At 41.7% G+C, this 27,505-nt stretch overlaps 1 protein-coding gene across 2 annotated transcripts; it reads left to right on the forward strand.

Annotated features, from left to right (window-relative positions):
* Positions 1 to 45: 45 nt before the first annotated feature.
* Positions 46 to 26,825, forward strand: LOC124009641 (tetratricopeptide repeat protein 39C-like). Of its 2 annotated transcripts, none has more exons than XM_046321642.1 (14): positions 46 to 552; positions 14,989 to 15,037; positions 15,824 to 15,952; positions 17,957 to 18,068; positions 18,295 to 18,676; positions 20,834 to 21,002; positions 21,207 to 21,300; positions 21,403 to 21,510; positions 21,742 to 21,851; positions 23,050 to 23,173; positions 23,391 to 23,488; positions 23,618 to 23,722; positions 23,851 to 23,889; positions 25,666 to 26,825. In XM_046321642.1, the coding sequence occupies exons 1-14, from the start codon at positions 413 to 415 to the stop codon at positions 25,756 to 25,758; spliced, it is 1,752 nt and encodes a 583-aa protein (XP_046177598.1). In that variant the 5' UTR covers positions 46 to 412; the 3' UTR covers positions 25,759 to 26,825. The 2 variants fall into 2 exon arrangements, with proteins under 2 accessions (XP_046177598.1, XP_046177600.1); XM_046321644.1 differs by having other exon boundaries at positions 459 to 552; positions 15,824 to 15,896.
* The last annotated feature ends 680 nt before the right edge of the window (positions 26,826 to 27,505 follow it).

The raw sequence follows: 27,505 nt of genomic DNA on the forward strand, positions 1-27,505 counted from the left end.
ATTAGTGCTTCTCACATGTGCACACTAAACGCTCATTGGCTAGTCCCTGTCGACAAGAAAAATATGATCGCGCAGCGTTTCTATTTCGGCACGTACCCCGACCAAGAGAAAGGCGGACATACAAAAGGGTGAAGAAAACGATGTAACTCAACGGTATTGTTGTACCGCAAACACTTTTGGCTAGAATTAAAGTATTATTTATAAGAACATGAAATAGCCGTTGTTAGTTCGAAGTGGGTGGTGCTAGCAGGCTACTGTACAGCAGTTGCAACGAGACGAGGTGCAGTGCACACCTCCCCCACAAGTCTAGCGGCTGTCACTTCCATTTCACCGGGGTGTTTTGGTTCGATAGGCGGTGCGCGCTGACAATTTGTCAATCCGTTGTCGACACTAAATAGACGGGTTGTGATCGATGGCGAAACCAGAACCAGCCCAGCAACATGTGGAGGAGAAAGCGGAGCAGATTGACGACGCAGAGTTGGCATTTAAAGGAATAAACATGCTGCTCAACAACGGATTCAAGGAGAGCGACGATCTGTTCAGAAAATACAGGTCAGACGGTCCCGTTCCGTAAATAATGAGATGATAGACTATCACTGTAATTGGTTAATTAATTTAGGAAATATTGAAATTGAGGAGCTATCATATTTTGTTCCGTGATCTGTTTATTTTTTTCGGTTGTGCAAGCCCACGTGAAACGCATTATTATAGGCTAATGTGTTGCAATGTAAGTTAACTCATGAGTTTCACGTTTCAATCACCTACTACAGCAACAGTTCTAACAAATTACATCTTGACATTGGGTTCCAAGTGGCCCATCCAAGTGTGCAAGATCACAATGGGGACTCATACTGTCCCTCATCAGTTGTCAGTGTGGATTGGTGCTTAAACATGAGACAAAAATAAATCACATTTTAGTCATTTGGGCCAAATTTGTACCTTTTTGACTAGTATTTGTGCCTACACACGTGGTATTCTGTGTGTGTGCTTGCACACGAGTCCAAGTACACACACACACACACACACACACACACACACACACACACACACACACACACACACACACACACACACACACACACACACACACACACACACACACACACTTTTATTGGTGTATCCTCAAGCGGACCAAATAAAGAGGGTGCAACTGAGGGAACCTACACATCTCATGACATACTGTAGCCATGACTCAGTGAAGTGAGAAAGTCTTCCATTACACAGCAGATAGCAGCAAAGCACCTTCTTCCTCTAAGTCTCTGTCACCCCTGCAAGCTCGCTCTCTCTCTCTCTCTCTCTCTCTCCCACAGAGCTCTGTCTGTTTGTAGACACCTTTTTCTCTCTGCTCACTTCCTCTGTCAATCTGTTAAATACCTTATGTTGTTTCTCCCCACAGCTAGCTTCTTATACACCTCACTCTTGTCATGCTAGATCATTTAATTCAGTGTTTGTTTGTAGTTCTGTATTCTGAAACGTTTCCCTTTTCCCCTCAATGCAAAACTCTTGACTCCAAGCACATTTGCAATAGTTTATATCAGTATCAATTCACTATTCTGCTATTTTGAGAGACTTGTTGTGATGAGTAAGCCAAACTGGACTAGACATATACAGTGAGCTACAAAAGTATTGGGACAGTTACACAATTTTGCTGTTTTGGCTCTGTACTCCAGCATTTTGGATTTGAAAGTATACATTGATACACAAGTGCAGTCTGTAAGCTTTAATTTTGGGGGTATTTTCATCCAGATCTGTAAACTGTTTTGGAAATTACAGCACAGTACGTAGAGCACCCATTTTAGGTGACCAAAAGTATTGGGACAAATACACTTATGTGTATTAAAGTAGTCAGAAGTTTTAGTATTTGCTCCCAAATTCCTAGCATTCAATGATTACATCAATCGTGTGACGCTGGATGTCCTTGCTGTTTGTTTTGGTTGTGTTTCAGATAGTTTTGGAGTAACTTATTGTAAATAAAAGAATATGTTTCTATATACTTCTACATGAATGTGGATGCTACCATGATTACAGATAGTCCTGGATGAATCGTGAATGATGCAAAGGATCAGAAACTTAGTGGTAAATATCTGGACATTTTTCATGGGAACTTACGCCCTGGAATTTGGGGAATTTGGCTTAAATTCATTAAAAAGGTTAGCTTTCAACAGTGGGCCTTTTTTTTGTGGGATACACAAGGCAATTTTAGACCTGGTGGCATATTGTGGTTATACTATCCCCAATTCAATGGAATTGCAACCCTCTGCATGTACAGTGCATTCTTCCATCACATGTACAGCTGATTCTCAAGATCTCGCACACTAATGAGATGCTATTGATCCCACACGACTAAACTGTCTGAGCCAAGGACGACATGCTCTCTGGTAAGTTTTGAATACAATACTGGGTGGGGTGAATATATTTTACAAGACAAACATTATTTTTTGTTAACTAGTAAATAGTAGCCTACAGCAAAATGTTTAAATTAGTGATGCACCGATATGACATTTTTGTCGACGATATCCAATATTTTCCTTGCTAAATCTGGTTGATATCCCTTTAAATGTAGCAATGGGAGGCTATGGAACATGGAGTTTTCAAAACAGAAGCACTTCCTGATTTGATTTTTCTCAGCGTTTTGCCTGCAATATCAGTTCTGTTATACTCAGACAATATTTTGACAGTTTTGGAAACTTTAGAGTGTTTTCTATCCGAATCTGTCAATTATATGCATATTCTAGCATCTGGTCCTGAGAAATAGGCTGTTTTACTTTGGGAACGTTATTTTTCCAAACATAAAAATAGTGCCCCCTAGCTTCAAGAGTTTATTAACAGCCCGATTTAAAAGGAAAAGAGTCTATACATACCTTAAGAAATTAAAGGCTGACATTGTGTTTTTACAAGAAACACATCTTACAGCTAGTGAACACAAGAAATTGAAGAGGGAATGGGTAGGACAAGTTTTTGCGTCCTCTTTTAACTCCAAAGCAAGAGGAACTGCAATTTTGATAAGTAGACACATCCCCTTCTGTGTCAACAACACCATCTCAGATCCCTCTGGCAGGTTTGTTTTGGTGCAGGGCATATGTTTTCAGAGTCTTGGATCCTATTGAATATTTATGCTCCTAACTTCGACGACCATATATTTATTCAGAATATTTTCCTTCAGGTCATTCAAGTACCACCAGGATGGCTACTGGTTGGAGGAGATTTTTATTTTTGTTTAGATACAGTTCTTGATAGGTCCTCTGATAAACCCTCACTTCTTACCAAAGCCGGCAAGCTCACCATGTCATTCATTAAATATCTCAATTTACTAGACATCTGGAGACAGTTGCACCCACAGGATGGGGACTATTTTTATTCACACCCACACAAGACAAACACGCGCATAGATACCTTTTTACTATCGACACAACAGTGTCAGATGTCGAGTATCTCCCCAGATTGCTTAGTAACCATTCTCCTCTGGTTTTATCAATCTCTATTCATACCAAGGTAAATGGAGCATATAGATGGAGACTAAATTCTACACTCCTAAAGCAACCTTTTTGTGCATTTGTGCATTCCTCAAAGAGCAAATCAATATTTTTACTTTGACAAACAAACCCTCCGCTCCTGACAGGCCTTCAATGTGTCCCAAAGAATTAAACTATCTGAGGGGACAGATAATTTCCTATACTAAAGGACTGAAGAGAAAACACGGTGCGGAACTGAGTGCCCTTGAATCTGAAATCTCCGAGCTAGAGAGAACCTACCAAAGAGGCCCGACTAAAGATCTATACAGGCTTTTGGTAAATAAAAAACTGAAATATAATATTCTGAACACGTATCAAGCTGAGAGGGCCATCACTAAATCAAAACAGCGTTATTACGAGCTTGGAGAGAAAGCTCACAGTATTGGCATGGCAACTGAAAGCAGAGGAAAGTAAAAGGACAATTAATGATATAGAAACTCTTACTAATGAGATCTTTCGACCCTACTGAAATTAATAATACTTTTAAGAAATACTATGAAGACCTCTACACTTGCCAATCAAGCGACGATCTATCAGAGATCGACTCCTTTCTCTACTCTCTCAACCTCCCATGCCTGTCAGGGGAAGACAGCGAACGCCTGAGTGAACACTTCTCAGTTCCTGAATTGTTGGAGGCCATTAAATCCTTATCTTCTAATAAATCTCTTGGGGAGGATGACTTCCCTCCAGAGTTCTATAAAGTATTTAGGGAGCTGTTGGTCCCCTGCCTTATTGGAGGTACTTACAAAAGCCAGGGAAGACAACTGCTTTACAGAGTCTTTCTCTCAAGCAGTGATTACTGCAATCCTATAGACCAATCTCTCTCCTTAACACAGATTGTAAACATGTCACCAAGATGCTATCTAAGAGACTGGAGTCATGTCTTCCCCTGTTGCTAAACCCAGATCAAACTGGCTTCATAATTAGTAGATTGTCCTCCAATAATCTCAGAAGGTTCTAACAAAAACAAAATACCTAGTGTCGCAGTCTCCCTCGACGCTGAAAAGGCCTTAGATAGGGTTGAATGGCCATACCTCTTTCGCGTCTTGGAAAATTTTGGTTTAGGTACCGTGTTTGTAAATTTGATAAAATCACTCTACAAATCTCCTAAAACTAGTATTGCTACTAATGGGATTACTTCCTCCTCTTTCCCTCTTTATAGGGGGAACAGACAAGGTTGCCCAATTAGCCTCCACCTCTTTGCCCTCGCCATCGAACCGTTGGCTGAGGCTATTGGAACGTGCCCTGACATGCATGGCTTTGAGGTGATCCCCCATACCCATAAATGATCACTCTTTGCGGACGACCTTATCTTATTTCTAACAAACCCAGAACACTCCCTCTCTCACTTGCAGATCCTACTACAGTGTTATAGTTCTTTCTCTGACCATCGTACCATCAAGCACAAGTTTCCTTTTAGATGGTCGCCTATGGGCTTCACATATTTGGGCATAATGGTGGATGGTAATCTGAACAAACTCTATAAACCCAATCTGGCCAGTTTGTTGCAAAAGGTGGAGGGTGACCTTTGTAAATGGATGGACTTACCTCTCACTCTACTGGATAGAATCAATGTAATTAAAATGAATGTCCAGATTTCTATATCTTTCAATCTCTCCCTATCCCTGTTCCAGCAGCATTCTTTTCCTCTCTCGACAAGCTTGACCAGACAGTTTATCTGGCACGACAAAACCCCTAGGGTTGGGCTGGATAAACTGACCCTTGATTACAGTCAAGGGGGCTTAAACCTCCCCAATTTTAGAATGTACTACTGGGCTGCACAGTCTAGGTTTCTGGCTGAGGTTTGACAATGGTCCCTCTCACTCATGGTTGAACATTGAAAAGCTTGAGGTAAATGATGACACTGTGGCAGACTTGTTTTACAAATGGGACAGAAAATCTATAAAAACCATCACAGATAACCCTTTATTATACATTCTGTCCTGGCATGGTGCAAACTGCATGAGCTGTTCAGACGAGGGTGATTCCTTTCCCCTAAAACCCCTTTATGGAACAAAGAATGATTCCTATTTGTAACTTTAGACCATGGTCTGACAAGGGTATCACTCTTCTGGAACATTGTTACGAGAGAGTTCTTATGTCTTTTGATCAGCTGAAACAGAAATACCACTTGCCTAACAGGGACATTTTTAGCTACCTACAACTACAAAACTGTATTAGGGTGACTCTCAAGGGACAATGGAACCTACCTAAGATGTCACCTATTGAACAACTCTGCCACGCAGACCAACCACTGTTCAAGACCATTTCCCGTGTTTACGATGCTCTTATGTCAGGACTAACACTGCCTGAGCTAGATAAACCTGACTTAGATGGGAAAAATATCTGGGTATTAATCTTGATGAGGGTCTATGGAGTGACCTATGCAGGGATGGTGTTACATCCACATTGAACTCCAGATACAGACTGATCCAGTTTAATTTCCTCCATCAGCTCTATATCACCCCATCTAGACTGCACAAGTTCAACCCAGATATCTCCTCCCTATGTTTTAGATGTGGCTCAGATGAAGGAACATTCCTCCATTCCACTTGGCAGTGTTCAAAACTACACGGTTTCTGGCAGGGGGTATGCAAACACCATATCCTCAATTCACGGGGTTGCATTCCCTTCAGACCCGGAGGTCTGTCTACTGGGCAACTTTACTAACACCAATCTTAGGCAAAGCCATACTATAAAGCTAACGGAAATATTGCTAGCGATTGCCAAGAAATGCATTGCCTTGAAATGGAAATGGGATTCCTCCCTGCCAGTTGCAATGTGGCTATGGGAAGTATACTATATGGAGAATCTCCCCCCACATCACATTGATTGAATCTCTATATAATAATCCTCACATAATGTTTCACACGTAATGTATAAAATGTAGCCTACGGCATGATCAAATGTCTCAGTATTATTTTTTTATTGAATGTTTGTATATATAATTTTATTTCTTTTACACTCGTCTCTTACTGCCACTTTGTCCTATTGTTGTCTAATATATTTTCACTTTTGTTTTGAATGTTCTTAATGCAAAAATAAAATATTTCAAAAAGTTGTCTCGCGCACCTACAGTGCTGGGCATAAAAAAATGCTTTTTCCATCCATGAGCAAGCCAATGTTCTTCTTCAAAAACATTGCAAACATTTCCGTAGCTATAGTTAGCTAGCTATATAGCTAGGTGTCCTCATCTAAAATAACCCTAATGTATAAGACAGGTCCAACCACCATTAATCAACTATCTATGTGAAGCTGGCCACAATAGTGGACTTTGCGGTTAGCCTTCAAAATAAAAGTATGGCATAATTCTACTATTTATTCATTTGCATCACTGTCAATGACAAACTTATTTTCAAAGCAAACTGCTAATTCCACTATTGTGCCTACACCTTATTGTGGCTAGCTTCACAACACACAACCCGGTGCGGTTGAGCCTCATTAGCCAGATGAAGCTAGCTGGCTGCTATTAACATTAGCTTTTGGCAACAGGTTTAAGTAGCTGGCTAGCTATTTATTTTCATGAACTGAAGTTCAATTTCAAAAGGCGAACAACAAGTGTCAACCTAGCTAATACTTATTCACAAGGATTCCTAAATCATTGCTAAGTATAATGAACATGACTGCATTTTCTACTGGTCATTGTTTTCAGGCTGGTTATATTGGTGCTAGCTAGGTACCAAGCTAAAGCTAGCTACCCCAGAAGTTGCGGTCGAACAAAATTATGCTTATTTACCAACGCGGTATTGTAAACACATCATTCGTGGCCGGTGTTTACTTGTTTGCATACATTTTTTGTACAGCATTGACCGTGCTGCTGTATCTTTTTTGACATGCAAAGACCCAAACGGTATTCCATAGTATGTATGTCATGAAGCTAATAGCAGTGACGCTATTACTGTGTAACTCCGGTAGGGCAACATCTGAAAAATAGCGCAATTGTTAGTGTACCGGTGCTCGACCAGTCGGCGAAAGCCAACATCACCCACGACAGAGAACAGTTGATGGTCAAGGGCAATGCATTCCATTATCTTGGCTTTAATGTATTTCGCCTTGGAGTTGTCTTGCTGAAATAGCTTTGACATCGGTTTTGCACATCGATATTAAACTAGACATGTTCACCGATTTTCATATTGTGCATCCCTAGTTTAAATAATTTCTAACTTGTTAACAATTTCTGCTAGTTAGTTTTTGCTACCATGTGGGTTTTGGCTTGCTTGAGCCTGCTAACTGAGGAGTGTTCATTCACCTGTTTCCATACATGTTTCTTTGAAAACATTTATCTTACAAAGGAGTTGTTTAGTCTGACTGCTCAACTATTTATATGTAAATGGTATTGTGTGTGTGAGTGAGTGTATATATTATATATATATTTTTTAACCCTTTTCTAATATTTACAAGAAAATGCCACGGGCACTATCTGATGTGTGGAGACATTTCACTGCGGCTAAAGTAGAAGCTGTGTACATTTGCTGTGTACATTTGCAAAGACTGTGCCAAATCATATGTGAAGAATGCAACAAAGATGCAGAATCATCTGGCCAAGTGCATATAGTTCCCTCAGCGCTCACAACAAGCAACCTCTTACAAAAGTTCCTATAGTTCTATTTGATGTTAAAAGGATGAATCAGACACATTATCGATAGCAACAGTTCATGGTCCTCCTGGAATCGGAAGTTTCTTTTTGACTCAATGGAGGAACTTAGTCAGAGATGCTGATGAATGTCTTGCTCAAGCTGTGTATGCAACTGGTTCACCTCTGCTCACAGGCAATGTCTATTGAAAGAGGTTTCTGAATGTCAAACATACCCTCGTAAAACTGACCATCCTACCGATCCTTGACTTCGGTGATGTCATCTATAAAATAGCCTCCAACACTCTACTCAACAAACTGGATGCAGTCTATCACCGTGCCATCCGTTTTGTCACCAAAGCCCCATACACTACCCACCATTGCGACCTGTAAGCTCTCGTTGGCTGGCCCTCGCATCATACTCGTCGCCAAACCAAATGGCTACAGGTTATCTACAAGTCTCTGCTAGGTAAAGCCCCGCCTTATCTCATCTCACTAGTCACCATAGCAGCACCCACTCGTAGCACGCGCTCCAGCAGGTATATCTCACTGGTCACCCCCAAAGCCAATTCCTCCTTTGGTCATCTTTCCTTCCAGTTCTCTGCTGCCCATGACTGGAACGAATTGCAAAAATTTCTGAATCTGGAGACTCACATCTCCCTCACTAGATTTAAGCACCAGCTGTCAGAGCAGCGTACAGATCAGTGCACCTGTACATAGCCCATCTGTAAACAGCCCATCTACCTACCTCATCCCCATACTGGTATTTATTTATTTTTGCTCCTTTGCACCCCAGTATCTCTACCTGCACATTCATCTTCTGCTGATCTACCACTCCAGTGTTTAATTGCTATGTTGTAATTACTTCGCCACTATGGCCTATTTATTTCCTTAACTTACCTCATTTGCACATTTACTGTATATATACTTTTTGTTTTCTTTTGTTCTACTGTATTATTGACTATGTTTGGTTTATTCCATGTGTAACTCTGTGTTGTTGAATTGCTACGCTTTATCTTGGCCAGGTCGCAGTTGCAAATGAGAACTTGTTCTCAACTAGCCTACCTGGTTAAATAAAGGTATTTAAAACAAATCTTTGCCCAGCATACACCCCTCCAACCAGACATGCTTTATGTACTAATTTGCTGGATACAGAGTTCAAGTGAAGGTCAAGCAAATTACAGAGAAAGCAGACTGTATTGAAATCATCTCTGATGGGTGGTCGAATGTTCGTTAGCACGGAATAATTAACTACATCTCCACTAGAGGTCGACCAATTCATTGGAATGGCTGATTTAATTAGGGCCGATTTCAAGTTTTCATAACATGCTTTGAATCTGCTCCTCAAGGACATCATGGCACTGAAAACAATGGATACACTCTACAAGAGAGCCAAGGAAATGGTTAGGTATTTGAAGGGTCATCAAGTTATAGCAGAAATCTACCTCACCAAGCAAAGTGAGAAGAATAAGAGCACCACATTGAAGCTGTCCAGCAACACCTGTTGGGGTGCTGTTGTCATCATGTTTGACAGTCTCCTGGAGGAGAAGGAGTCTCCAAGAAATGGCCTTATCACAGTCTGCTGATATGGACAGCCCCATCAAGAGGATCCTCCTGGATGATGTATTTTGGGAAAGAGTGGTAAGCAGCCTGAAACTCCTGAAACCTACAGTATAGCAGCAGCCATCGCATGGATTGAGGGAGACAATGCCATCCTGTCTGATGTTCAGACTCTGTTTGAAGATGTAAGAGGAGAAATCCGTACTGCCCTGCCCACTTCACTGTTGCTCCAAGCAGAGGAAACTGCAGTTCTGATATACATAAAAAAGCATGAAGACTTCTGCATGAAGCCCATACACGCCGCAGCGTACATGTTGGACCCAAAGTTTGCTGGCAAGGGCATCCTGTCTGGTGCAGCAATCAGCAAGGCCTTTGGTGTCATCACTACCATGTCTTGCCACCTTGGCCCGGACCTGGTGGAAGGGAGGGTCTTTCCCGTTGACCAATACAAGGGTTAAAAAATAAGTGGCCATTTTGAGCTTGACAACAAGCCATCCTCAACAAGGTTGGAAAGTGAGTGAAGATGAGGCCTCAGTCTGATGATCAAGGGGTGGACATTGAGGAGGTCCAGGGATAAGACATGGAAGCCTGATAGGAAGACAACCAAAGCTTTAGTGTCTAGACTATCATTTTACGGATGTATGTTGAAAAGGTTTGTGGGAGATGCGATGGATCATTCAATATTCCCTTTTGTTGTTCAGTGAAATCATCCCATGTTAAGAGTCACCTCTTTTAATTAAAGTTGAATTCGTAACTAAATTGTTTTTATTTCTATTGGAAGTATTTAATCATTTGCAATTGTCTACTTATAAGAGAAAAGGTTTTATGTTTCTGTCTCCATACGGTAAATATATCCAATGCAAAAAAAACATCTACATTTAAATGGTATTAATATTAATTTGCATATATTCCTGTTAATTCCCACGGAAAGTTTCCACCCCAAAATGTGCAACCCTAATGATGAGAGAGAAATGGATGCACAAATATAATACCCCGAAGACATGGTTAGCATGTCTTGTGGGTATGATATTTGTGCGTGTACATTTTTCACTCATCATTATTCATGATTCATTCAGGACTATCCATAGTCATGGTAGCATCCACATTCATGTAGAAGTGTATAGAAACATCCAATTTTTATTTCCAATAAAAGTGATTCCAAAATGACACACTACATTATTTACCATTTAATTTCTGTTGAGCACAAAATAATCTGAAACTCGACCAGAACAAACAGCAAATGCATCCAACAAGTTTGTAAAGTCAAATGCTTGATGTAATCTATTGCGTGCTACTGTAGGAATATGGGACCAAATACTAAACTGTAATACACAGAAGTGAGTTTGTCCCAACTCTTTTTGTCCCCTAAAATTGTTGGACTATGTACAAAGGTGGCGTCATTTCTAAACGGTGTACCCAATATGGATGAAAATACCCATAAAATGAAAGCTTACAGTCTGCACTTTAACCTCAGCCAGTGTATCATTTCAAAGGCCACTGTATATTAGAAGGATAGTTTCATTACTTTTTTTTCTGTACATCTGTACTTTATCAAATAACGTATTCATACTTGCTTTTTAGCCAAGATCACAAACCAGTTGGGAGAATTGCATCTGAGTTAGCAGTGGTTAGCTGCTATGCAAGAAGGCCACAAACATTCATGTCAGTCGTTGAATGTTCTTTAATAACTAAGGTTACACTCTGAGAGGAAACAAGTTGCTGTTCACATGATTTGCTAGTACCACCTCACTCCTCAAATATCATCGGCAACCTAATAATTGTCATCACTGTCCATACCTAGATCTACAGCGTGATTAGGCCTAAGTCGGTGGTCTTGTCTCACTATGAAAGGTCTTGCGTTGGAATTATAAGTGACTTACAGTTGTGCTCTAATATATTGGCGCCCTTTACACTTTACAATGGAGTGCCATGTTCTGTTTTTCTCTTTCCAAACTGGTTCAATGGACATGTTTACCCTGTCCGTACCTGCAACTTAAGGTGAGAGAAATTACACAATAAACGAGAATCACCTGCCTCCAACCAACCAAATTAATTTGAATTATTTAGTCCAGAACATTTATTTGTATTTATTTTTAATTTGAGGTGAATTTCAGTTTTGATTGCTGTGCTGTTGTAAATCAATCAAATGCATGTGTGAACACCAAACAAGTTTTTAATTTTAAATTATTTTAAAAGGAAGTAGTGAATCATTTTTAAAATGTTGAAGGGTGCCAATGTATTAGAGCTCAACTGTATATTAAATATAGCATTGTTCTAAAACTTGATAGGCAATAGTATTAGGCAATGTACTGTAACTAGGCTACACAGGCAGCAGGTGAAGTGCCAATCAGTGAAAGTCATTGATTACAGATTACACACAGCAGGCTTAGTTAGACACACACACACACACACACACACAGCAGCCTTGTCTCCTGCTGATATCTTAAATGTCACCTCTCTCACTAATTACATTGAGCTCAGAGCTCCAGAGAGAACGACACACTGTGAACTGTACGTCATAAGAGATGGAGGGAACTGAAAGTAGACCGCTGTAGACAAAATCCAGGCTGATCAAACTTCTGTTCACCTCCCTCATCCCATATTTCTATTCTGCAGGCTTCAAAATTAAAACATAACATGGATAGAATCTAGCCAAATGCATTCTTGGAAATAATAACCTTCCAGACATTGAGAAATGAATGCAACTACTATGACATGTTATCTTGGAGTACAAATCACATTTCTTAAGTACTTGCTTTTGATTTCCTCGCGCCTTTTAAGGTCTCCTGGTCATTTGCATGTAAAAGGATCCATGAGCACCAACATGAAGTTCATAGGATGTCGGCTGTCAAATGAAAAGCGAAGAGTATATGTGTTTGAGAAATTGAGGCATAAATACATTTTTTCAACCATTTTCCATCCTAAAAATTAGGAATAAAGCAATGGCTTTGATTTCAGGTCAAAAATATAGAAAATGGGCCTTAAAAAACATCTACCAGAAAGTCTTAAAAGGTATTAGAAATGCATCAAAAGAAAATGTTGACAAAGACCCATTGAAACTAATATCAACACTTTTTTATATTTAGTTCTGAAGACATTTTTCTCACCTCTAAATTTAAGAAACATTGCCTTGTGCCTTGAAATTCCTTTACCAAAACCCCACATCTTTAAGATTATTTTGTATGTGTGTGTGGACACCCCTTCAAATTAGGGATTCAGCTATTTCAGCCACACTCGTTGCTGACAGGTGTATAAAATTGAGCGCACAGCCATGCAATCTCCATAGACAAAGATTGGCAGTAGAATGGCCTTACTGAAGAGCTCAGTGACTTTCAATGTGGCACGGTCATAGGATGCTACCTTTCCAATAAGTCAGTTTGTCAAATTACTGGCCTGCTGGTGCTGCCCCAGTCATTTTAAGTGCTGTTATTGTGAAGTAGAAATATCTAGGAACAACGCCTGACCCGCGAAGTGGTAGGTCACACAAGCTCACAGAACGGGAACGCTGAAGCGCACAGCGCTTAAAAATCGCCTGTCCACGGATGCAACATTCACTACAGAGTTCCGTACTGCCTCTGGATCAACGTCAGCAAAATAACTGTTTGTCTGGAGCTTCAGGAAATGTGTTTCCATGGCCGAGCAGCCTCTCACAAGCCTAAGATCACCATGCGCAATGCCAAGCATCAGCTGGAGTGGTGTAAAACTCCCCTCTATTGCACTCTGGAGTGTGTACTGAATCAATGTACTTACTATGAATGTGATTTGGTTTTCCCAACTAGCTATCTTAAGATTAATGCACTAACTGTAAGTCGCTCTGGATAAGAGCCAAATGCCTGCTAAATGACTAAAATGGAATCACTTAATAATTCATAAACAAAAGTTTTACTTGTTACTTCTGTGAACTTTCATTATCCTCCCTCATGGGGGGTAGAAATGAAAAAATACACTATACTAAAATATTAAAAATGTCCCTTCACTGGAACTAAGGGTCCAAACCATGAAAAACAGACCCAGACCATTATTCCTCCTCCACCAAACTTTACAGTTGGCACTATGCATTGGGGCGGCAGGGTAGCCGAGTGGTTAGTGTTGGGCTAGTAGCCGGAAGGTTGCAAGTTCAAACCCCCGAGCTGACAAGGTACAAATCTGTCGTTCTGCCCCTGAACAGGCAGTTAACCCACTGTTCCTAGGCCGTCATTGAAAATAATAATTTGTTCTTAACTGACTTGCCTGGTTAAATAAAGGTAAAATAAAATAAAAATCCGCTAAACCCAGATTCGTCCGTCGAACTGCCAGATGGTGAAGCATGATTCATCACTCCAGAGAATGTGTTTCCACTGTTCCAGAGTCCACTGGCGGCAAGCTTTTCACCACTACCAGCCTCAGAAATTACAGCCCAAATAAATGCTTCAGAGTTCAAGTAACAGACACATCTCAGCATCAACTGTTCAGAGGAGACTGTGTGAATCAGGCCTTCATGGTCAAATTGCTGAAAAGAAACCACTACTAAAGAACATCAATAATAATAATAAGAAACTTGTTGGGCCAAGAAACACGAGCAATGGACATTAGACCAGTGGGAATCTGTCCTTTGGTCTGATGAGTCCAAATTTGAGATTTGTGGTCCCAACCTCTGTCTTTGTGAGATGCAGAGTAGGTGAACAAATCTCCACATGTGATTTTATTTAGAATTGTGAAGGAAAAGAGTGAAGGAAAAGCATTCCAGGTGAAGCTGTTTGAGAGAATGCCAAGAGTGTGCAAAGCTGTAATCAAGGCAAACGGTGGCTACTTTGAAGAATCTCAAATATATTTTGAATTGTTTTAGCACTTTTTGGTTACTACATGATTCCGTATGTGTAATTTAATAGTTTTGATGTCTCCAGTATTTTTTTTTGCAATGTAGAGCAGATATTTATGTTTTTGGAAAACAAGGACAAAAGAAATCTGAGGGAGATTTTACCCCAAAATTCTCTTACCAAGCTTTGCATCTGCACAGTTCTAGTGAATATGTTTTTGTAAATTGTTATAAGTAATCCTTGTTCATAGAGTTGTTTGGTAATCTTTTGAAATCAATGTTTTGTTTTGGGGGGGTGGTATACATTTTTAAGTGAAAAAATCTGATTCAGCGCAATAAAGCAACTCGGATATCCTCCAGCCATACCATCGGAGTTTGATTTGATTTAGTTTAACTCTAGCCCTCACCACACTACCTGTCCTAGCTGTCTTTTCTTAAGAGATGGATCTGTTTCAGCTGTGCTTTGCAAGCCAAACGTCTATCTTAGTCTATTGACATTTGACACGGCTCTTTCCTCAACCGTCTCTGTTTCTCCGTCTCTCTTCCAGGACCCACAGTCCACTGATGAGTTTCGGAGCCAGTTTTGTCAGCTTTCTGGTGAGTAGTGGTGGAGAGGACAGAGGAGGTCAACATCCCGTACTGATTTACTGTATCACTGCTATTCTCATTTGATACTTCGGCAATGCAGACCATTGGAGTTAGGAAACAGGAAGAGATATCCATGTGTTACGGAGTCTGTATTGTATGTTTTGTATTGAATGCCAAACGTGTTCAGTTGTTGGCTTTTGACAGTACATCTCTATCTCAAACATAGACCTAGTCAAAAAGCATCTGTTTATTCAGCCAATCTGTACAGCAGAAGGTGTAGCTCAGTTGGTAGAGCATGGCGCTTGTAACGCCAGGGTAGTGGGTTCAATCCCGGGAAATGTAGAATGTATCTCACACATGACTGTAAGTCGCATTTGTTTAAAGCAATCTGTAAATGGCATATATATATATAATCGCACACTAGGGATATCCTGATCAGTAGTGCTGCTGTGCATCCCCTGCTGCTGGACCACATACTGAATCATCAATGATTCACCAACCTGATATAATTGGCTCACTGGGCTAGAGAACTGACTGGGGAAAAAATGATTTTGTGCACATCTCTGAAAATATTTGGATGAAATATTACTCTGGGAAGTCCATGACTCATATAGTTGGTTGTCTAGCTGTGCTTTGTATTGTTTTATGTAGCTGCTGATAGGATCTGTTTCTATTCAAACAATATGACTGCTACAGGATGATATCATGACGAATGAGATGACCGCTTTGCTTTGTGTATTACTCTCTGAGAAAGGCCCTGACTGACTGGCACTGTGATTGTGGCTGTGTGTGTAGAATGCCATGATGACGTTTGAGGAGGAGAAGATGCAGATGGCCTTTGATGACCTCCGAGCCACTGAGAGACTGTGTGAGAGCGACAACACTGGGGTCATAGAGACCATCAAAAAAAAGATCAGGAGGAGTGTGGGTGAAGTGCAATCACACACACACACCTAATGAACCTCCAAGGAGCTCATACCTATTGACTGCATAGCACCTCACGCAGCCCCTCTAAATTCACACGAGAGGGTTGTTAGATTGTTCGTTCGTAAACTGAGTGTTTCACTCTGAGTGTTCAGAGTGCACACTGGACACACTGGCCGATGAGTAGGGTTGATCTGAGTGTTCAGAGTGCACACTGGACACACTGGCCGATGAGTAGGGTTGATCTGAGTGTTCAGAGTGCACACTGGACACACTGGCCGATGAGTAGGGTTGATCTGAGTGTTCAGAGTGCACACTGGACACACTGGCCGATGAGTAGGGTTGATCTGAGTGTTCAGAGTGCACACTGGACACACTGGCCGATGAGTAGGGTTGATCTGAGTGTTCAGAGTGCACACTGGACACACTGGCCGATGAGTAGGGTTGATCTGAGTGTTCAGAGTGCACACTGGACACTGGCCGATGAGTAGGGTTGATCTGAGTGTTCTGACCTCACAACGGCAGTCAAGCACCCAAGCTAGCTTGCTAACTATTTCCAGGAATGTGTGTGTGTTTAAAAAAATATATATATACATGCGCCCACACACACAGTTGAAGTCAGAAGTTTACATACACCTTAGCCAAATACATTTAAACTCGTTTTTTTTTTACAATTCATGATATTTAATCCTTGTAAAATTCCCTGTCTCAGGTCATTTAGGATCACAACTTTATTTTTAGAATGTGAAATGTCAGAATAATAGAGAGAATGATTTATTTCAGCTTTTATTTCTTTAATCACATTCCCAGTGGGTCAGAAGTTTACATATACTCAATTAGTATTTGGTAGCATTGCCTTCAAAATCGAAAGTGGGTCAAATGTTTCGGCTAGCCTTCCACAGAAAGTTGGATGAATTTTGTCCCATTCCTCCTGACAGAGCTGGTGTAACTGAGTCAGGTTTGTAGGCCTCCTCGCTCGCACATGCTTTTTCAGTTCTGCCCACAAATGTTTTATGGGATTGAGGTCAGGGCTTTGTGATGGCCAGTCCAATACCTTGACTTAAGCCATTTTGCCACAACTTTGGAAGTATGCTTGGGTTCATTGTCCATTTGGAAGACCTATTTGTGACCAAGCTTTAACTTTCTGACTGATGTTTTGAGATGTTGCTTCCTGCCTCATGATGCCATCTATTTTGTGAAGTGCACCAGTCCCTCCTGCAGCAAAGCACCCCCACAAGATGATGCTGCCACCCTGTCCTTCACGGTTGGGATGGTGTTCATCGGCTTGCAAGCCTCCCCCTTTTTCCTCCAAACATAACGATGTTCATTATGGCCAAACAGTTCCATTTTTGTTTCATCTGACCAGAGGACATTTCTCCAAAAAGTACGATCTTTGTCCCCATGTGCAGTTGCAAACCATAGTCTGGCTTTTTTATGGAGGTTTTGAGGCAGTGGCTTCTTCCTTGCTGTTGATATAGGACTCGTTATACTGTGGATATAGATATTTTTGTTTTTCCTCCAGCATCTTCACATTGTCCTTTGCTGCTTTCACTTTTTGCATCAAAGTACGTTCATCTCTAGGAGACAGAATGTGTCTCCTTCCTGAGCAGTATGACGGCTGCGTGGTCCCATGGTGTTTATACTTGCGTACTATTGTTTGTACAGAAGAACGTGGTACCTTCAGGCATTTGGAAATTGCTCCCAAGGATGAACCATTATGTCATTTTCTGGAATTTTCCAAGCTGTTTAAAGGCACAGTCAACTTATGTAAACTTCTGACCCACTGGAATTGTGATACAGTGAATTATAAGTGAAATAATCTCTAAACAATTGTTGGAAAAATTACTTGTGTCATGCAAAAAGTAATGTCCTACCCGACTTGCCAAAACTCTGTATGTAACATTGACAATGTTTACTGACATGCGTATTTGGCCTTGCTCTAAAACTTGGATGTTGACATCTATAGATGTCACTGTGCTCACTGTCTGTTTTGCCTTCCTCCAGGACTCCCAGAGGTCAGGGGTGGCAATAGTAGACCGTCTCCAGAGACAGATCATTGTGGCAGACTGCCAGGTGTACCTCGCCGTCCTCTCTTTCATCAAACAGGAACTCTCATGTGAGACCTCATCACTTCTACCTTGACCTACATGTAGGCTTATAGCTGACTGATGAACCATGTATTTGACTGATTGGCTGCACTGTGTTGTTACTGATTTATAATGCATGTCCAATAAGTTGTATTCTATAATGCACATTGGTATGTAGACCATGTCTCTCAGGACTCAGATGTCCTGGTTTATGTGTGTTATTTCTCATGGACCCCCTCTCCCAAACCCACCCAGCATACATCAGAGGAGGCTGGATCCTCCGCAAAGCCTGGAAGATGTACAACAAGTGTTATAGCGACATCAGCCAGCTGCAGGATTGCAGCAAGAGGAGGTCCTCCGACCAGCAAGGGTCTCCCTCTCCATCCACTGAACAGGCCAACCGCAACCACGCCACGCCCCCAACCCAGATGACCAATGGGGTGAGCCCGGAGGCCCTGGAGAGGCTCAAGGGCTCGGTCAGTTTTGGCTACGGCCTGTTCCACCTGTGCATCTCCATGGTACCGCCACACCTGCTGAAGATCGTCAACCTTCTGGGTTTCCCTGGCGACCGCCACCAGGGGCTGTCCGCCCTTACGTATGCCAGTGAAAGTAAGGACATGAAGGCCCCCCTAGCTACGTGAGTAGGAGTACCACTACTGACAACAGGGACATTGGGTGTCAAAATGCATTTTTTTTGTGTCTTGGTTATTTAGACTTTTTCTGACTGTGGTCACTGTTTGTTTCTGCCGACACATCCACAGCAGACGCCAGTACACATCAATAGTGTACTATGCAGGGAATTGGGTGCCATTTGGAAGGCAAATACAGCCTTTAACAGGCCTGAAACCCATTAGTCAGGCCAAGATGAAGGGCGGCAGGTAGCCTAGTGGTTAAGAGCGTTGGGCCAGTAACTCAAAAGTTGCTGCTTCAAATCTCTGAGTTGACTAGGTGAAACATCTGTCTGTGCCCTTGAGCAAGGCACTGAGCCGTAATTTGCTCTGGATAAGAGCGTCTGCAAAATGACTAAAATGTAAACTGCTGTAATAATCGTGAGGAGCTGACCCTAGCCCCTGGTTAAACTGATGCCTCCCATCAATGCCTTGGCAGAAAACAAAGATTATTTTAGGAGCAGGGGCTCCCGATTGGTGCATCGGCACTGCATCTCAGTGCTAGAGGTGTCACTACAGACCCTGGTTCGATTCTAGGCTGTATCACAACCGGTCGTGATTGGGAGTCCCATAGGGCGGCGCACAATTGGCCCAGCGTCATCCGGGTTAGGGTTTGGCCGGGGTAAGCAGTCATTGTAAATAAGAATTTGTTCTTATCTGACTTGCTTAGTTAAATCAAATTTAAATAATTGAGTACACATGTTCAACATTTTAAGACAAGATTAATTTAATTTTGCCTGAAGGAAAATATGACTTGGTCATTCAAGTGCTGTTGCTTTCACATCTAAGCTGCATGTCACGGTTGATTCTGCAGGTTTTTGACTGTTATCTGCCGACTTATCTGCTGAGTTTGGTTAGCAAGCTTTTCAACTTGAAATCAGTCGTATGTTTACCGACAGATGTGATATGACCTGGTTTCTTGACTGACCCTCTGAATGCTGATATTCACCAGTAAAACTCTCATGAACACCTTTACATGCACACCAATATCCAATTATTATGTTGGATACTCAAGTATTCTGTTTTTGAGTTGGAGCATATAAATATCATATCCCATTTACAATAACCCAAAAAGTTTATAGCGGTTATGAGAAACCCAGATAAGATGGCTGGGATATCCTGATCTTAGACGGGATACGTTTGTGTGTTTTCATCTGATTGTCAAACAAATCCCTTCAAAAAGTAGGCTACCTGCGCAGTTCAATAATTCCATAATCATTTATTTGCTGATACGCCGTACTGGACCGTATAGACTACTGACTACATTCACCCCTAATTTAGACAACATTCTACTTATAGTTTGAGCTGACATGCAGCTTCTCTTGTCATAACTTGTTACCTGAGAAGACTAAATAAAGTAGTGCTCACCAGAATTTATAGCATTTGATAGAAACAATGAATGCATTAGTACCATGTTAACTAGATTACTATGTTTATTTTCGGGTTTGGGTAGAACGTGCAGTAACTCCAACACAGTGGAAAGATTGGTCCTGTGCAAAATCTCCAAATGTCATCAGCTTGACTGGTTTTAAGGAAATTAATAGCTGAGAAAATGATGAAACATTTCTGATAAGACTTCAGTTTGTCTTGGTTGCATATGTTATGTGGTTGAAATACTATCTGCTTGTATAACATTAACACAATACATTTGCATTTTCTCAAGAGATGCTGAAAGTAATCAAATTTCTCCACTCCTGTTCCTAAGGTTCTTTTTTTAAACATTTGTATAATTTTACTCCAAGAAATGCATACTTCTGCAGGAGTTAATATTATATTACTCTACATGTGAGATGTTATAGGCCTACAGTCAGTGTCCATGTTTCGGGTACATTCCATTTAACCCATATGAACTTAATTGAGAAATATTCTGTTTATTCATGGGCACTTGTGAGCGGGATATCAAAGGTGCCTGGGATATGAGGTACTATCCAGAATACTGTGCGCATGTAAACGTGGTCAGTGTTGTCATGTTGGGCCAGTAACCGAAAGGTTGTTGGATCAAATCCCCAAGCTGAGGGGTTGGGTTAAATGCGTAAGACACATTTCAGTTGAAGGCATTCAGTTGTTCAACTAGGAATCGTCCTTTTCCTTTCCCAATAACGAGGATTTCTGTCCCCCTGTGGCAGGTTGGCCCTCTTGTGGTACTATACGGTAGTGCAGCCCTTTTTTGCCCTGGACGGCTCAGACACACAGGCCGGCCTGATGGAGGCTAAGGCTATCCTCCAGAGGAAGGAGCCTGTATACCCTAACTCCTCCCTCTTCTTGTTCTTCAAGGGCAGAGTGCAGCGCCTGGAGGTAATGACCTGGGTTATGTTCAGTAGAGGGAAAACATTTAAAAATGAGTTAAACGAGGTACAACCTGAACGCCTCTAAGTTATTTTTGTGCTATAGTGTACCCTGCCAAGAAATGAGTATAAATGACAACACAAGGTAAACTGTGTCTAGGACTGTGGATGTAGTGTGTTGGTCTTCTTCCCCCTCTCTCCTCTCCACTTCTAGTGCCAGATCAACAGTGCCTTGATGTCCTTCCAAAATGCATTGGAGCTGGCTACAGACCAGAGGGAGATCCAGCATGTGTGTTTGTATGAAATAGGTACACGCTTCTATCCCTCTTCACTTCAACATCATCTCTAACTAATGCTCTCCGTTGCCTTGTTGTTTCTGAGTGACAGTCCATTCTCTCTGCTCTTCTCAGGGTGGTGCAGTATGATCGAGCTGAGGTACAGTGACGCCTACAGGGCCTTTCAGCGTCTGGCAACTGAGTCACGCTGGTCCCAGTGCTACTACGCCTACCTAACTGGAGGTGAGAGGGCAAAGGTTAGAGGTCACTCAATTGGTGTTGAGGTTAGAACATCCTCTTGTTTTCATTCTTTTCAAAGGTAAAATAAGTACTGGGAATGCTAATTCAGCTGAATGAAAAGCTTCTGAGCCTATTAGCGATAATGGCATACATGCCCTGATAACGGTAATATGTTGGCGTTGAGGTACCCTGCAGATTCTAACCCCTGGGCCTTGTCTCTGTGGTCCACTATAGTGTCCCAGGGAGCATCAGGAGATCTGGAGGGGGCTGCCGCTGTCTTCAAGGATGTGCATACGCTTCTGAGACGGAAGAACAATCAGATAGAACAGTTCTCTATGAAGAGGGTGAATGTGGGACTGGCAACAGCACATTTCTATAGATCTATACTACTGTTCAAAAGTTTGGGGTCACTTAGAAATGTCCTTGTTTTTTTTTGCTCATTTTTTTGTCCATTTTAAAAGAACATCAAATTGATCAGAAATACAGTGTATAAATTGTTAATGTTGTAAATGACTGCTGTAGCTGGAAACAGCAGATTTTTTGATGGAATATCTACATAGGCGTACAGAGGCCCATTATCAGCAACCATCATTCCTGTGTTCCAATGTTGTGTCAGCTGATCCAAGTTTATCATTTTAAAAGGCTAATTGATCTTTAGAAAACACTTTTGCAATTATGTTATCACAGCTGAAAACTGTTGCGCTGATTTAAAGAAGCAATTACAACTGGCTTTCTGTAGACTAGTTGAGTATCTGGAGCATCAGCATTTGTGGGTTTGATTACAGGGTCAAAATGGCCAGAAGCAAAGAACCTTCTTCTGAAACTCGTCAGTCTATTCTTGTTCTGAGAAATGAAGGCTTTTCGTGTGAGAAATTGCCAAGAAACTGAAGATCTTGTACAACGTCCTTCACAGAACAGCGCAAACTGTCTCTAACCAGAATAGAAAGAGGAGTGGGAGGCCCCGGTGCACAACTGAGCAAGAGGACAAGTACATTAGTGTCTAGTTTGAGAAACAGACGCCTCACAAGTCCGCTACTGACAGCTTAATTAAATAATACCCGCAAAACCACAGCCTCAACGTCAACAGTGAAGAGGCGACCCCGGGATGCTGGCCTTCTAGGCAGAATTGCAAAGAAAAAGCCATATCTCAGACTGGGGGTTTTCTAATGATCAATTTTTAAAATGATAAACTTGGATTAGCTAACACAGGAGGGATGGTTGATGATAATGGGCCTCTGTAGATATTGCATAAAGAATCAGCCGTTTCCAGCTACAATAGTCATTTACAACATTATTCTGGTCAATTTTATGTTATTTTAATGGACAAAAAAGTGCTTTTCTTTAACAAACAAGGACATTTCTAAGTGACCCCAAACTTTTGAATGGTGGTGTATGTGAATTATTACTTCTAATGAGAATGAATCTTTTTCATTGTTGTACAGTTTCAATGTGATCTGAAGTCATTATATGGAGGAAAATTGGCAGTTGATTATGTGGTAGGCAGAATTTTGCATCTTGACTGAGATGGTAGTGTGTGTGCAGGCGGAGAGGCTAAGGAAACACTCCCCTTCCAGAGAGCTGTGTGTCCTGGCTGTGATCGAGGTACTTTACCTGTGGAAGGCTCTGCCGAACTGCTGCACCTCTAAGCTACAGATCATGAGCCAAGGTACACAGTGTGAGAACATACATCGACAAACTACACATGATCAAACTCTCAGTCCCAACTACCATGTTTGCAACACAAATCAATTATAGACTATTCTCTTTTGGTTGTGAAGGACCGCACACACACAGAACAATTTGTGTGAGTCGTTGTTGTGGTGCCATAAACGTGCATTCCTGTGAATGTGGAAGGAAACTCTGTGGGTCGTCTGTCTCCTTAGTTCTGCAGGAACTAGATGACGTCTCAATTGCCGGCCTGAAAAACCTGCTTCTTGGTGACATACACAGATGTCTCGGCAACATAAAAGACGCCATTGAGGTTCTGTCTCACCACCCCATTGATATGTATTGAAAACAAAGTACACACATCATATGTATCTGCAAATATTAGTGTAATGAGAATAGTGAATGTTTACTACTCTTCATTATGTTTCATTGAACATTGCAGTGCTTCCATCTGGCTGCTGGAGATGAGGTGGGTCGTCAGAACAACTCCTATGTGCAGCCCTACTCCTGCTACGAGTTGGGCTGTGTTTTACTGGACAGCCCTGAGGTGAGCTCAGTGTATACAGTGTGTTGCTATATTGTATTGTGCAATGTGTCAACCCGGAGGAGAGAAAGTATATGTTAAATACAGTATTTGATTGAGTATATCTGATTGTGGTTTTCTTCTCTGCTCAGTCTGAAGCGAAGGGCAGAGCTCTGATGTTTCAGGCCAAGGTACAGTAGAACTTTCTTCCACCTATAGTGTATTTTTGGAACTTGTAGTTGTCAGTTATAGTATCTGGAATGATTTGGGACTGGCATTCGTGATGTGCATTTGAAATGATTTACGTAGCCGCCGTGAGTAAGGCCGTTAAACAGGTCAGCATACACAAGGCTGCGGGGCCAGACGGGTTACCAGGACGTGTGCTCCGGGCATGTGCTGACCAACTGGCAGGTGTCTTCACTGACATGTTCAACATGTCCCTGATTGAGTCTGTAATACCAACATCTTTCAAGTAGAGCACCATAGTCCCTGTGCCCAAGAACACAAAGGCAACCTGCCTAAATGACTACAGACCCGTAGCACTCACGTCCGTAGCCATGAAGTGCTTTGAAAGTAATGGCTCACATCAACACCATTATCCCAGAAACCCTAGACCCACTCTGATTTGCATACTGCCCAAACCGATCCACAGATGATGCAATCTCTATTGCACTCCACACTGCCCTTTCCCATCTGGACAAAAGGAACACTTATGTGAGAATGCTATTCATTGACTACAGCTCATCGTTCAACACCATAGTACCCTCAAAGCTCATCACTAAGCTAAGTCTCCTGGGACTAAACACCTCTCTCTGCAACTGGATCCTGGACTTTCTGATGGGCAGCCCCCAGGTGGTGAGGGTAAGTAGCAACACATCTGCCACGCTGATCCTCAACACTGGAGCTCCACAAGGGTGCGTGCTCAGTCCCCTCCTCTACTCCCTGTTCACCCATGACTGCATGGCCAGGCACGACTCCAACACCATTAAGTTTGCAGACGACACAACAGTGATCACAGACAACGACGAGACAGCCTATGGGGAAGAGGTCAGAGACCTGGCCATGTGGTGCCAGAATAACAACCTATCCCTCAAAAGGTTCTACAGCTGCAACATCGAGGGCATCCTGACTGGTTGCATCAGTGCCTGGTACGGCAATTCCTCGGCCTCTGACCGCAAGGTACTACAGAGGGTAGTGCGTACGGCCCAGTACATCACTGAGGCTAAGCTGCCTGCCATCCAGGACCCCTACACCGGGCGGTGTCAGTGGAAGGCCCTAAAAATTGTCAAGGACCCCAGCCACTGACTGTTCTCTCTACTACCGCATGGCAAGCGGTACTGGAGTGCCAAGTCTAGGACAAAAAGGCTTCTCAACAGTTTTTACCCCCAAGCCGTAAGACTCCTGAACAGGTAATCAAATGGCTACCGGGACTATTTGCATTGTGCTCCCCCCCCCCAAACCCTCTTTTTACGCTGCTGCTACTCTCTGTTTATCATATTAGCATAGTCACTTTAACTATACACTCATGTACATACTACTTCAATTGGGCCGACCAACCAGTGCTCCCACACATTGGCTAACCGGGCTATTTGCATTCTGTCCCGCCACCCGTCAAACCCCTTTTACGCTACTGCTACTCTCTGGTCATCATATATGCATAGTCACTTTAACCATATCTACATGTACATACTAACCTCAATCAGCCTGATTAACCAGTGTCTATGTAGCCTCGCTACTGTATATAGCCTTTCTTTTTACTGTAGTTTTATTTTTTTACTTACCTATTGTTCACCTAATACCTTTTTTCACTATTGGTTAGAGCCTGTAAGTCAGCATTTCACTGTAAGGTGAACCTATTGTTTTCGGCGCACGGGACAAATAAACTTTGATTTGGAATATTTCCTTACCAGTATGTGCCCTTTTGAGGATGTTATATGTGATGTAGTAATCTGTGTTTGTTTCTACAGGATGACTTTTCTGGCTATGACTTTGAGAACAGGCTCCATGTACGCATCCACTCAGCTCTGGCTTCCATGAGGAAGGAGGTGGCCCCACCTTGACTACTGCCCCATTCCTCCACCATACATCCACCCTAGCTCTGTGTTGAGGGTAGAAGGATCTGGAAACAACTCCAGAAGCCATCTTGATCTTCACTGTGATGGTTCACTGCAATGTGTTTGTTTCAGTTGACTTATGTTTGTGTAATGAATGTGCCATCAAGTTTGTAGTGCGTAGTTTACAGTGAATCTCCTGGAGGGATAGTGCAGACTACTGGAGTGTAATCGTGTGTTTCAACCAGATCAAATATGTACAGTAGTTGCTGCTGGGAGGCAAATGTAACTCTTTTTACCAAGGAAAAATATATTGGGGGAAAATCTGTCAGTGAGACAGCAGGTAGTCTAATGGTTAAGAGTGTTGGGCCAGTAACTGAAAGGTTGCTGGTTCAAATCCCTGAGCCGACTAGGTGAAACATCTGTCGACATGCCCTTGAGCAAGGCATTAACCCAATTGCTCCTGTACGTCGCTTTGGATACGAGCGTCTGCTAAATGGCTAAAATGTGAATAGTACAATAATATCTTTCTCCCATAAGATATGAAAGGGTTCTGATTGAAAACGGTGTATGCCACTTCATTATAAAGCAGTGAACTTGTGCCATAGAAACCCTACTGTCTAGGTTTCTGCCAGATGACCTCAAGTGCTGTTGCTCTTACAGTAGTAAACTATCTGAATGCACAATCCCTGTGCTACTACTCATCACCTGGCCATTGTCACTGTAAATTGACCTTAGGTTATAGACATTAACATTAAAGATGGGTAATATAAGCAGAATTCCTCAAACATGTTACAACGTTGTTACTTTAAAAAAATGTTTTTACTGGTTTTAATAACAAGTCTATTGACATTGAAAGGGAAAACCCCTATTCATATCACTGTAAATATACTTTAATACTATGGATATGGTACGAGCTAAATTACATTGTCCTTTTGGCACTCACTTATGTGCCAAAACATTGTACATTGTCCTTCTACACTCTGCTGTACTTGTATTTGTTGGAGACTGGTTTTCCTTTGTTGCTGTGTTTTTGAATGTATAAGATCATGTGTTAAAAAAATACATCTCTTAAATCTATGGCCATTTTATTTCCATAATGTGTTTTAAGATGCATGTAGTCTCATTATTAATTTATTTGTTAGGGACAGTACATCTCAATTAACATTTCTGTAAATGGCAGATTTGGCCAGTTGGCTAGTTTTCATCTGTAGCTTAATTCTTTTGGTAGTTAGTGATTTTTTTTTGTTGTATATATTTTTTTAATCACTAACAAGCTTTAAAAGAATTGAAGCAATACATTTGAATTAGTTATGAAATAATGATTGACTGTGGTGTTCAGGCAGGCCTTCAGGTGCTTTACCATTGAAAGTTAAATCAACCCTTGCCAAAAGTGATAGAACTGTCCATATTATTTGATATAGAAATGGGTTACCTGCCAAGTTATCGTATCTGATATGCCTCGTTCAAAACAACTGGTAACTCATTAGCAGTTAAATGCCTCATCCGCGGAGAGTGTTGAATATTTCGACGGGATTCAAGGATTTGATTGAGGGAATGAGCAGGGCTGTGGTCAAGTCTCAACCAGAAACTATTCCTGCCTTCACAGCGGTCTTCCTCAGAGACGGTAGGCTATTCTGTGCTTGAATCCTAGTAGACCACAGTAGTCTGACGCATGTAAAACTTCAATACATTTGATTATTGACCTAATCACTTTGCATTGTTTCGCAGAGAAACCAAGCATGCCTATTGATGA

Source organism: Oncorhynchus gorbuscha, linkage group LG22 (genome assembly GCF_021184085.1).
Source record: "Oncorhynchus gorbuscha isolate QuinsamMale2020 ecotype Even-year linkage group LG22, OgorEven_v1.0, whole genome shotgun sequence".
NCBI classification, from domain to species: domain Eukaryota; kingdom Metazoa; phylum Chordata; class Actinopteri; order Salmoniformes; family Salmonidae; genus Oncorhynchus; species Oncorhynchus gorbuscha.